At 56.3% G+C, this 12,879-nt stretch overlaps 1 protein-coding gene across 11 annotated transcripts in view; it reads right to left on the minus strand.

Moving 5' to 3' along the window:
• ANKRD11 (ankyrin repeat domain 11) overlaps positions 1-12,879 on the minus strand; it is a 136,302-nt gene that overhangs the window by 10,941 nt on the left and 112,482 nt on the right. For all 11 annotated transcript variants that reach the window (XM_077786396.2, XM_021526920.3, XM_085589987.1 and 8 more), the window contains 4 exons: positions 4,572-4,742; positions 3,286-3,489; positions 1,116-1,258; positions 306-453 (listed from right to left, as the gene is read on the minus strand). In XM_077786396.2, the coding sequence (XP_077642522.1) occupies positions 306-453; positions 1,116-1,258; positions 3,286-3,489; positions 4,572-4,742 (666 nt within the window). The remainder of the gene's footprint in view (positions 1-305; positions 454-1,115; positions 1,259-3,285; positions 3,490-4,571; positions 4,743-12,879) is intronic.

A 12,879-nucleotide genomic window follows, 5' to 3' on the forward strand; every position in this document is an offset into this window, starting at 1 on the left:
ACTACAATCACCCACCTTCCAAAGGTAAGGTGATTGTACCTTACCATCCATTTACCTGCAACTGGCTTCCAATCCTACATCCCAACTGCACCAGGGAAGCAATCTCAGTGCTGGCTGCCAGGGCAAACAGCCCCCAAAGCTAAAGCTGCTGGTTATGTTGTTTGAATTTGGCTACAGGAGCCACAGGTGGGCTCCTCACCATGGCAGCATCTGACAAGACTCTAACTTCACTCTCCTCTTAAGGTCTCTGTGTTAGTTACAGGCCACAGCTGTCACTGCCACGGCCACAGAAAGGCCAGTCTCACCTGTGGAGCTCTCTTCGCTGGAGGGGTACGTGGTCTTCCCCAGGAGCAGGTTCACCATGGTGGGAGAATTCGCTACTTTCAACGGTGTCTCGCCCTTCCTGTTGCTTTGATGAGGATTCCCTCCGTAATGCAACAACAATTTCACCACCTGAAAAGAGAAACTGAGGCTTGAAGATGCTCATGGTGTTCCAGGGTTTTTTTGCATGATTTTTGTACATAACTAAAAAATTAAGTGTTTTCAGGACATGCCTTGTGGTACTAACGTAAGAGAGAAGCCCCAGCAACATTCCCAGGGAAGTGGAGGACTCATCATCCCTGCAAGTGTTCAAAAAACATTTAAGGACAGGGTTTAGTGGTGCACTGGCAGCAGCAGGTTAATGGTTGGGCTCGATAACTGGGGAGGTCTTTTCCAACCTTAATGATCCTGTGATTCTAAGAATCAATGTGGGCAGGAAAGAAGGGGGAAGAACAAGGCACAAAATCATGCTCCTGTCCCAGTTCCAGGGCACCATTTACTAAAACACTCAACAGCTCTGAAACTGGGCAATTCCCACAATCAGGAAATAATTTAGATTCAAAGGGACCTTCAAGCCCATCCCATGCCACCCCCTGCCATGGGCAGGGACACCTTCCACTAACCCAGGCTGCTCCAAGCCCTGTCCAGCCTGGCCTTGAACACAAACTCCTGCCCACTCCATGGGAAATGAAACAAAAATACCCAGAATCTCTGTGTTTTCACAGTGGGCTGCTCGAAGCACAAGTTTCCAGGAGAGTCATTTAAAGCAGAGCAGCGAATGCCAGCACCCCGACCTTGAAGTGGCCGTTGTTGGCCGCGTCGTGCAGGGGGGTGTCATCGTCCAGCCCCTTGGTGTTGACCTCGGCGCCCGCCGCCAGCAGCTGCTTGGCCACGTCGTAGTAGCCCCGGTTGCAGGCCTCGTGCAGCGCCGTCCAGCCTGCAAGGACAGGGACATTCAGGACACGGCACCACCCTCACAGTGGCACCGAGACACAGGGAAAGCCTGCAGGGTCAGCGTGGTCAGGGCTGTGCTGCTCTGGTGGCCCAGTGTCAGAGCAGGATTCTGGTAGCACGGCAGGAAGGAGCTGCAGCTCTGCCCTGCTACTCCTGCCAGGCAGTCACAGCATCAATCCCCCCTCTCCCTCTGGTCATACCACGTGCTACAGGCAGAGCATCTGCCAGACCTGACACAGACCCTGGAAATGGACAGTTTTATATGGGAAATAAGGAGAATTGAAGATGTCATGTGAAAGGAAGGTCTTAAATCTGTTCCCCTTTATGCCATCATGAAATGGTTTGGGGTTGGAAGGGACCTCAAAATTCACCCATTCCCGCCTCCAGCCATGGGCAGGGATTCCTTCCACTATCCCAGGTTGCTGCAAGTCCCCTCCAATCTGGCCTTCAACGCTTCCAGCAGTGGGGCGGCCACAGCTTCTCTGAGCACCCTTTGCCAGAGCCTCACCACCCTCAAGGGAAGAATTTCTTCCTAATATCCCATCTAACCCTGCCCTATGTCAGCTTAAGGCCATTCCCTCTTATTCTGCCACTCTGTGGTCCTGTGTAAAGTCCCTTTCCAGCCTTCTCTTAAGCTCCTTTAGGTTTGGCTTTAGGTTCCAAACCCTCTGTAAGTGAAACCCTGGTGCCCAGACCAGGCCTGCGCTCAGAACTGCAGACAGGATTTGAGACAGCCCCCACACAGATTTTCTGTGTGCTCTCCAAACACAGGAACACCAGCCTGGGCTTGCGGGGAAACCAAACAGCAGCGTTTCCACAGTAATGGCAGCTCCAGCTCTCAACAAATCTCTGAAGAGCACAGAACAAAATATTTTATCGTGTTCCAACAGACTATTTTTAAGCAGAGCCTGTTTTGAAGTTTCCCAGCGTGGCTGCTCCGGTGTTTTGCTGATAGCGCCGTGGGAGCGCGTTCCGTTACCTTCACTTGGAGCCTTTGGAGGGGGCACCTGTGCCCGGAATTAATCACAACTGATACTTCAGTCTGGCACTGGGATTAATCACACGGGTGGAGGAACAGCCATATCTATTTATAGTCCCAAAATCAGGCGAAGAGAACAGCAAAGAGCAAAGTCAAGCTCTTGGACGTGCTGGAGAAAGGCTGATCCAGCCCCACTGAATGGCACCTTCATCACCCCTTCACCAGCATCCCGTGGCTGCCTTCTCCCTGCAGCACTCAGGGCTGTTCCCACCACCCTAAGCAGGAGCCTGGCAGCATGGCTGAGGAGGAGGAGAAGGAGGAGGAGTAGGAGGAGATAATACTCCTGAGCCGAGGGTCAGGATGGTTAACACCTCCTCCAACTTGGGTGCCTAGTGGGAGCCTAACCCTGCCCTTCACATTCCCTCCCATCAGCAACACCCCCACATTCAGTCCTTAAAAACAACTCCCAAAAAATCACAGGCGTCAGCCCCCCAACTCCAGAGCACTGACTTCACAAACCCACTCTCAGCAGTATTTCCGTGCACATAATTCATTCTCTTTTCAGGAAAAATAGAGCTAAACCAGCCCACCTCCCTTTGCAAATCACCCTCCAGACTTCCAACATGGCATCCTGAGGAAGAGCAGAAGGAAATGGTCCACAGAGGCCTGGTCAGTTTTGGTGTGTGGAGCCACAAGAGCTCCAGGGATTCTCTGGATCCTGCCCTGCCCAGCTTCACCTCAAGCAGACTGCACAACCTGGGAATTCTCCCAAACCCCCACAAGAAAACTGATGCCTTCAGGGATTTTTTTTTTATGTGGATTTTTGTTGTTGTTTGGTTTTTTGTTTGTTTGTTTTTTAAGGGCAGAAAGATTTTTCCTCTTCAAAGAGCAAAATCACAATTTTTGGCAAATCCTCTCTTTCCAAGGCGCAACCCCATGTTAGAAACAAACTACTTTTTCTGGTGAGAGTCGTTCTCGGAGATGGAACACGCAACCAGGTGGGAAGAAAGCTTGGATTCCTGGGCTGTTACCTGCAAAGTCCTTCACATTGACATCTGCACCCTCGATGATGAGCTCCTTGATGCGCCGGGCGTCGCCGCGGATGGCAGCGCGATGCAGCCGAGTCTCTCCTCGCTCGTTTCTCTTATTTACTTTATCTTTGGTTTTGGAGGCAGAGTTGGGAGTTCCCTTCTGACAAACTGTAGACTGAGAGGGATGCTTTGGTGTTGTGTCAACTGCAGGGAGGAGAGAAACAGCGTCAGGGATCGCCATTCCATGGAATTCCTAAGCCCTTAGAGGGAGCTCGTGCATCACGTTTCGCCTCGGCTCTTCCCAAAATATTCCACAAAATATACCACAAGGCAGCAAGAGGCAACCCAAGCTCTGGAGTGGATGTGAACAGAGCAGCCTGTGTGTCCCACGGAGATGGGAATCGCGGGCTGCCAGACCCACTGGAGAGCTGCAGTCCTGGCAAACACTGTGGGCAATCCCGTGATCTGGGAGCAGACAATGCAGCTCCTTACCCTCAAACCTCAATTCCCCAGGGAAGTGGCTTTTTACCAAGCACATGTGAGGCCTGATGGCCTTGGGAGGAGATTGCATTTCCTGGGAGAACACTGGAATGCTCTGCAGCTTTTTCCCTTTTAGTTTTCTCAAATAAGCAGTGAGATTGGTGGTTTTTTTGGCTAAAAGCTGCAGTGTTGTGTGTAGGATGTGGATGTGAGCACATGGATAGCACAGAGCCTCCAAAAATGGGTGGAACACGTTTGCAACAGATAAAAATTACTAAACACAAAATCCATGGTAAACACATTCCAGCTGCTCCACACCTCAAGTTACAGCTGTGGTGGTTACACATCTTAACCCCATCCAAGAGCAGAAACATTAAAAACCTACAGAGGATGATATTTTGTCTTTATTCACAATCCTCCTTTACTGAGAGACTGAGAGGCCAGTGGGGAACACAGAGCTGAGGTGCAGGAGGCTCCCAAGGAACCAAAGCTCCAGCTGAGTAGCCAGGGTGGGCTGGGTGGTGGCCTGGATTGGGCCTGAGGGACACTGGAAAAAGGAAGGGTGACCAGAGCCACATGCAGGTCCCACTGACACCGCACCTGCAGTCACCTGCAGAGCCCTGTGAGAGGGTGAGACCCCACAGAGCAGCAAAGCAGCCCACCTGCACCATGCCAGGGGTGGCAGCTCAGTCCTGCTGCTGTACCCGAACCCCTGGTGACCCCGGGAGCTCCAGATGTTTGGGAGCCTCTCGCTGCAGCTCCCACCTGCCTGCCCACTCTTCAGACCCAACTCCCCCCACTCTCACCTGGGCTGTTTGCAGACTCTTCTGCTGTCATCTGCATGAGGAGAGCGACTTGCTGGCGCTCGGAGAGCGGGTACCCTGCCCGGATCCCCGAGAGGCCCATGCCGAAGAGCAGCCCAGGCTTCCTGGTGGCGGGCTCCTTTTTAATCCTCTTCCGCTCGGGACCCTGCTTCTCTGTGGGACAAGGACACAGGGACACAGGCCGTGAGTGGCACTGGAGCCCAAAGCCACGCTCCTGTCTGAGCATGGCACTGACACATCCAAAAATCTGGTGCTGAGGGATGGATCTCTGTGCTGAGTGATGGATCCCTGTGCTGAGGGATGGATGGATGGATCCCTGTGCTGAGGGAGGGATCCCAGTGCTGAGGGAGGGATCCCTGCAGTGGGAGCACTGGCACCTGGAGCAGCACCCAGGCTCACAGCGCTGAGGGTGCAGCCAGGACAAGCCCCACTCCTGCTCCTCCAACAGCCTTTCATTCTCCTCCACCACCCAAGAGCAGCAGAGGAAAGAGGGAGCAGACCCTCCAAGGGGCCACAGCCGCTGCTGCACCTCCCATCCTGCTTTAGGAGCCTCCATCCATGCCAGGGTGCCTGGAGGAGCCTGCTCAGACTGACACCATCACAACATGGACCCAGCCAGAGGCACTGAACAGCACCAGCAAGGAGAGCTGGAAGATACAGGCTGACACCTCAGAAATGTGGCCATCACACCCATCTCATCATCATCATCACCATCAAAACAAGGAGGCTGCAGCCAAAGAGGTGTGGGAGCACCAGGCTGGTCCTCTCCTCCCAGAGTGGCTGCTCCCATGTGGCCCAGAACACCCACCTGCCCTCAGGTCTTCTGCAACCCTTCAAAAAAACAAACTGGAGAGGGGAGGAAGAAACCCCAGAAGTGCCTGGCTTGTCATCCCAAATCCAGCCCGATACTTGGTCTCCTAAATCATTCATCTGCAAAGGCAGCTCCTGCTGAGAGACCAAGAGTAACCACCCCCAATCCACAGTCACACAACGACAGAATGGTTGGGTGGGAAGGAACCTTGAACCTCATCCTGTCCCACCCCTGCCCTGGGCAGGGACACCTCCCACTAGCCCAAGGTGCTCTCCAAGCCCTGTCCAACCCGGCCTGGGACACTTGCAAGGCAGGAATGAGGCAGCCACAGCTGCTCTGGGCAACCTGAAGGTGCCTCAGTACCTTCACCTTCATAAAAACCAACAATCCTGCAGCCTCTCCCTGCTCACCCCCCTCTGTCACGCTCGGTGTGGGTCACGGGCACGCTGCCAGTGGGACGGAGCCTGTGGTGGCTCCACACAAAGTCCAGCAGGTCAGCTGGAGCCACCAAGGGACAGGGTCACACACGGCCACCAGCCCGTGCACCACAGCACAGGTTTCCTCCTTCACCCACCCAGCGCAGCCAGGAAAGGTCTCTGGCAGACGAGGGCAGCAGCGGGTGGGGATGTTCTGCTCCTGCCGCTCGCAGCTCCGCGGCTGAGGCACAGCCAGCCCCAGAAACCTCTTCTGGGCACGCTGCACACAGCTGCCAACCTCTGCTGCTCGTGGCCCACCTGGAGCGGGTGATTTCCATCCACCCCTGCTCCTGGGATCCTGGACATTTAAGAAATAATGACTGTTCCACGGAACCTCAAACAGAGAGTTTGGTCACCCCTCTTCAAAGCCTTCTGCTCATTGCCCAGAGAAGCTGTGTCTGCCCCATCCCTGGAAGTCTCCAAGGTCAAGCTGGACAGGGCTTGGAGCCTGCAGAAGGTGTCCCTGCCCGTGGCAGGGTGGGATAAGATCTGTCTTAAGGTCCTTCCCAACCCAAACCATTCCATAATTCTATGAAATGCAGGCCCTGGAAACATGTCTGCATTGAAGGCGAATCCCAGTCTACTCTGAAACCACATTTTGGTCATCCTGGCAGCTGTAACAGAGCTGGAAGATGAAATCAGATCCTAGGACAGTTTTTAATGGCTTAAAATAAAATTAAATCCAGCGTGCTTACGGGAAGACAACTTTGCCGGGGTGGCTCCAGAAGCTGTGCTGCTGTGCTGTGTGTCCTGCCAGGGGACACAGGGACACCTGATCCATGTGTGCAGCACCTCCCTGCTCCTCCTGAGACTCTCCAAGCTGCTTAAACCCTGCTCAGCCAGGCCTGGCTTCCCCCAGCCTTGGTCACATCCAGCCATGCCCCAAAGCCAGGCGTGAAGACGCCTGAGGGGTCACATCTTGGCTGGTGCCACCAAGCAGAGTCCCTGAAGCACACGATGCCCAGGGCTGCTCCGCACGTACGGAGCCACAATTAGAATGGGAACATTTTCATTAATATCCCTTGGCTGCTGCAGGTTGTCAGCACAAGCCTGGGATTTGCAAAAATTGATTATCAAGTTCAACCGAAACCCCCCTAAACTCCTATTCGTTCTGCAGTTGCAGAAATTTCCTCCTCCACAGAACATTTAACATTACAAAGCATGTGATCAACAAGATAAAAATAAATTGGAAAGCGGCTGCTGCGTTCTCGCTTGCTTTGGGGAGGCAGCCGAGGACTCGGGCTTGTGCTTCCTGGTGGGAAGGGTTCAAGGCCAGCTGGATGAGACCTGGAGCAACCTGGTGTGACACCCTGCCCTAAGGGTCCAGTGCAGGGTGTACCTGCCATGGCAGGGGTGGAGATGAGCTTTGAGCTCCCTTCCAATCCAAACCATCCCATGATTCTGAGATTCTGTGGCTCCAGTGCTGGCACCCTGGCGTGGGCAGTGTGGCAGCCCCTGGCTCTCTGCGTGGCACAATCCTCAGGCAAGGTGGAGTGACACATAAGCAAGATCTTAACTGGGTCTGAAATGTAAGCAGAGGATGGAGACAGAGCTGTCCCCATCATCAACTTCCCCTCCTGAGCCTCAGCAGGGTGAGAGCCCTGCCTGGCACTGGGCTGGCTCTCCTGGCCCTGGCTGGTCCCAGGCTCACAGAGCTGCACGTGTGTTATCTCAGCCCAGAGGATTTTACTCAGAATCAGATTTGCAGCAGATTTAAAGTTGTCCCTGCACAGAGATCTCAGCTGGCCGGCTCCTGCAGGCTGCTCCAAATTACCACGCCTCTGGAACATCTCACAGCAACACAGAGCAACTGCACAGAAACTCTCCCAGTGTCCCCCACCTCGGCTGACAGAAAAAAGCTGATTTGACACTGAAGCCCCTTCAGCAAGCAAAAACCCCAGAGACACAGGGGGGGAGCAGGCAGGGAGCCCTCAGTGCCGGCAGCGGCGGTGGGTGCACCGTGCACACCCATCCCAGTGGGAGGAAGACCACGGCAGCCCACGGATGCTCCATGAGCCCGGGATGAGCCACACCTCCATGCAGCTATTTATAAAGCAGCTTGTTTGCTGGCTGCTTGCTTCAGCCCTTCTGCAAACCTCCCGAGCATCAGCCCTGGTTTAATTCGGGGATGCTGCTCGGCTCTTCCCTCGTGCTGACGCCAGCAGGAACCGCGTGCGCAGGCTTAAAGGGGAAAGCTGAGCTGGGAACTGCTCTGCCTTTCATCACACGGAGCCCGAGAGGCTGAGAAGTCTGAGCAGGAGCAGACTCCCAGTACAAAGGGGCTTGAGCATCAGCTTGAGGGTGGTTCTCGTGCCCACACGAGACTCAGGGCAGTGCTGCAATGGGGAGCACAAATGCAGGGCTGTTGGAAGCGCCTCGACAGCTCCATAGGGATCCCAGGGCAGATTTGAGAGGGATTCAGTGCTGCTGGGCTGGCTCTGTGTGCAGACAGGAGAGGGGCAGGAGGAGAGCAGGGCCGTGATGGAAAACCTCTCGGAGGTTTCTCCAGCGCACGGTGAGACGCTGGCAGGTCCTGGGGACGCCGGAGCCGCGCGGCTCCTCGCTCCTACGCACGCAGCGCAGCCCGTAATGCAGAAAGCATCTGCTCCCACTGCTCGGCATGACAGCACACGCACGGGAGGTGGAACCCTGAGGAAAAACAGCAGCTCCAAAGCGGCAGCCCGTGCCGAGCGCCTCGGCGCCGCACGGCCACGCCGAGTGCCGCCCCAGCGGCGAGAGGGGCTCCGCAGGCGCTGCCGAGCCGAGCCAGCGCGACCAGGAGATCGATAGGAATAAATTAGAGCGGCACAGACAGCAACAGAGACTGCACTGCACCCCCGGGAGAGCGGGCGGGCTGCGCTCCCCCCAGCCCCGGCAGCCTGCGCAACCGTGACTCATTCCTGCTGCAGAACTTGGAGGGCATCACACGTTTCGGAGCACGGCGCCTCAAGGCAGGGCAGCTCCAGCCCCGAGGATGCTGTGCCAGGCTCGCAGGGTACCAATAACGTGGGCCCGTGGCTCAGGAGCGAAAGGCTGACGGCAGCACGGTGCCAGCACGTGCGCTGGGGAGCTCCAGAACTGAAGGACAAACTGGCTGAGGGAAGGCTGGAGGTGCCAGAAGCAGCGTGGAATGGGAAGCGGCACCATGGCACAGGTGGACAAACATGAGAGGGCAGCAGGACAGGCCAGAGCACTCGGTGGTGAAGAGCTGAGTGAGGAGGGTGAACAGGAGACCCCTGGAACGTGGAGGAGCACGGCTCGGGCTGGGGGGAACACTCTGGCACCAGGAGGCCACGGGCACGCTGCAAAGCCAACAGACCAGGGGCGCAGCCAGGAGGTGCTTTGGTTTATCAACCTAGGGCCAAAAAGGAAAACAAGAGGAAAAGCAAGGTCTGCCTGGAGAGAAGGTGCCCTGGACTGCTCTCATGGAGTGGGGAGCTCATTCCCACCTGAAGGATGGAGGACCAGAGCCAGAGCCTGGTCCCACACTGCTGGAAAGGATGGTGGAGACCTTGGCTGTGAGTCAGGAGCAGTGAAAAGGTGCCAGCAGGAGGAACAAGCCCTTTTATAACCATGTCAGTGTGCAGCTGAGCCCACCAGCCCCAGTGCTCAGCTGGGCTCCCTGGGGATGAGGACCTGCAGGGCCCAACCCCACTGGCTGCAGCATTTTAAAATACAATTTGCCTAGAGAGGTTTAATGCTGTGTGACAGTCTGTGGTCCAAATCCAGGTGCTCTCCCTAAATTTGTGGGCCGGAGTCCACAGCTGTGCCCTGATGTGTAAAAGCAGCTTGTCACAGAGCGGCCACTGGCTCCCAACACGCTGTGAGAGGAACCCAGAGGCTTCATCACAAACAAAAATCTCTATGTTAAAAGTGAGTTGTTCAGAGCAAGATCAATTTTCAAGTCCAGACCGTTCATTTCCCACGAAATAGAAAGAGCTGGAGGAGGGAGGACGGGGGAGGAAGGCTCTGGCCAGCCCTCCCCTCCCAGAGCTGGGGCCAGGACACTCTGCAGACAGCGCTGATAAAAGCTCTTGTATTAAGGAAAAAGCCATCATTGATAGATTTTTGGTTCACAGAGACACAGCACACTGCAACCTCTCCCTCTGCATGTTAAGGAGGTGATGAGGGGGGAGGAGGGAGATTTATGGCAGCTCCCATCATAAAACGACCTGGTTTTCTACGCAGCCCTTCCCAGATGGCTGCTGCACACGGGGAGTTTCTCAGGGTGATCTGAAGGCTGGTGTGTGCCAGGCTCTCCACACTGTACCGGCATTATGGAGCCCAGCTAGGAAGAGAGAAGCTCTGACATTCACTCTCTCCCTGGTTGCTAGGTGAGAACAGTTCCTTACTATTTTAGTAAAAGCACTGAAATGACAGAAGCAAAGAAAGCCCCGCTGCGGCGCAGCCCCTCCGAGCCCCCAGCTGCACACACCGGAGCGCAGCCAGGCGCAGGGAAGGGCACAGACACCACTGTGGGATGCAGATGCCTTTTTTAATAAGCCAGCAATTTGCTTCTCACGGATTCCCTCGCCGGCCTTGCCGACTCGGGACTAACGAGCCCGTTCCCATGCCTTGTCACTCCAAACACTCCAGCATTAGGCAAGCAGCAGCCGGCTCCGGGAGAGGATGGTTTGGGTCAGCTGATTCATCAAGCATTTTCTAACCTACTAATTAGCGTCACGTAACAACCTCGGGGGATTAGAGAAAAGGAGTTTGAAGCTCCAAGGCCAGCTCCTGCCAACCACATTCATGCTGGCCCCCATCCACCACAGCACCTCCCTGGCCGGCCACGAGCCCCTGGAATCCGCCCTGGGCACCAGGAGAGCCCTCGGAGCCTGGGGAGGTTAATACCTCAGCACAGACCAGCTTGGAGAGCTGGTGGGGTTCCTCTCCCTTATTCCTTCCTCCAAGAGCACTCAGGGAAAGAGATGGACACACAGGGAGAGAACTGGACAAAGAGGGAGGGACTGGAACACACAGGGAGGGAGCTGGGCACCCAGGAGGGAGCGGCACCCCAAGGAGAGCAGGGCCCCAGCACTGCTGGGCACCACCAGCTTTGACCCAGCCTCGCTCCCGGGCAGAGCTGTCAGAGGCCAAAATGATCTCAGCATGCTCCGAGATTTGTGCTGGGCCCCAACTCTCCCTGCTGATGACTAAAGGCCTGGAAACCACAGCTGCACCTCAAGCCAAGGGACTGAAGCGGCAGCGTGACGTCCGGCGCAGGAAACCGCGCGCAGCGGCGGCGGGCGCGTGCGACGCCGCGCTCCGTGCGGCTCCGGCTGCTCTCCGGCAGCGGTACCCGTCCCACCGAGCAGGGAGGGACCCGTCGGTGCCGCTCCATCCCGTCCCAGCCCGGGGCAGGTGGGCAGCGCCCGGCCCCGTGCCGCCAGCCTGGTGCCGTCGAGTCAGCCGTGACTCAGGCGCGGCTCAGCGCCGCAGCCGCGCCAGCCGCCCGTGCCACCTCTCCTGCCAGGTGCTTCCCGGCAGGACTGCTCCCTTCTCCCTGCGTGCCTGCTGCCGGCAGCCATCCCGTGCCGCTGGGTCACGGCCGCGGAGCTGCAGGCAGCCCGCACGCTGCCCGAGCTGCTCGGGAAAAGCTGCTGCGCTCGCTCGGCGCTGCCAGGCTGCACGTAGGCTCCGGGCAGCGCCTGTGCGTGTGGGGAGATGCCACATCGGGGAAGGAGAAGGAAGGAGGAGAAGTCTGAGGCACAGAGATGCTGCTCCCACAGTGCTGGAGCTGTAACATCACAGTCTGGAGGCTCACGGCTCAATGCCGTTTTTTTTTTCCTAAAGACAGTTTATTTAGTTAACTCTGAGGAACCCGAGAGCCAGGTTTGTTGCTCTAGAAACCATTTTGAGAAAGATTATTTTAAAAGATTTAGCTCTGAACCAACTGTATCCAAACCATGGGCTCAGCACAGTGCTGGCCAGTAGTGCCCACAGAACCCTGGAACGGTTTAGGTGGGAAGGGACCTTAAAACACATCTCAAACCACCCCCAGCCATGGCAGGGACACCTTCCACTAGCCCAGTGTGCTCCAAGCCCTGTCCAACCTGGCCTTGGACACATCCAGGGATCCAGGGGCACCCTGGGATTCTCTGAGCACCCTGTGCCAGGGCCTCACCTCCCTCACAGGGAGGAATTCCTTCCCAATATCCCATCTACCCCCCAACCATCCTGCAGCTCCAGCTGCTGCCCCACACCTGGCCTGGGTGGGTTGTGCTGCATTTCCATGGGAGACAAACCCACCTCTGCTGTTTTTCACCCCAGATATGGAGCACCTACGTCAAGGCTGAGCCAGAGCCACCCGGGAAAAAAGCAACACACACCGTGCTAAGGAAAATGAGTCACTGCAACACATCAGGATGAGGATCCACACTATTGTTTGAACACTTGAAGAGGAGAAAAATACCCCACTAGAGGCAAGGAGAGAGCTCTGCTAGCTCCCAGCCCCCATGTCCTTACAGCTGAATCCCACATGGCTGTGGAACATCCTGGCACACCCCCTCAAGCACACACAGCAGCCCATGGACACAGCCTGGGAAGCAGGACCACGTTACATAAACCACCTGGGGTCAGCCAGCAGGGATGGTGCAATCCTGGGGCTGGGAGCTCCGAGGGCTGGGAGCAAAGCTGAGGAGCACAAGCAGCAGCAGCAGCAGCCTCCCCCTGTGCAGGAACACGGGCTGGTGCACAGCACTTTGTTCCAGACAAAAGCCTGTCCTGCGTGTCACACCTCAGCCAGGTGCCACTGATGGCACCAGCACAGACTGGGGGGACCCCTCCGCCCCAGAACGTGCAGCTTCTGAGCCCCACAAACACGTCTGTACCTGCCTCTGCCTCGAGCCAGGCCAAGGACCACACAGGCTTGAAACACCCCACAGTTGCAACGGGGTGGTGCAAGAGCAGAGCAAGGTGCCAGGAAGTCTTTTCCCATCTCCAGCATCTGATTCCTGCTGGAGTGAACGACGTCAGGGAAGAGAAACAGGCTCCTGCTAAG

This window comes from Lonchura striata, chromosome 11, assembly GCF_050655825.1.
Source record: "Lonchura striata isolate lonStrDom1 chromosome 11, ASM5065582v1, whole genome shotgun sequence".
In the NCBI taxonomy this organism is placed as follows: Eukaryota; Metazoa; Chordata; class Aves; order Passeriformes; family Estrildidae; genus Lonchura; species Lonchura striata.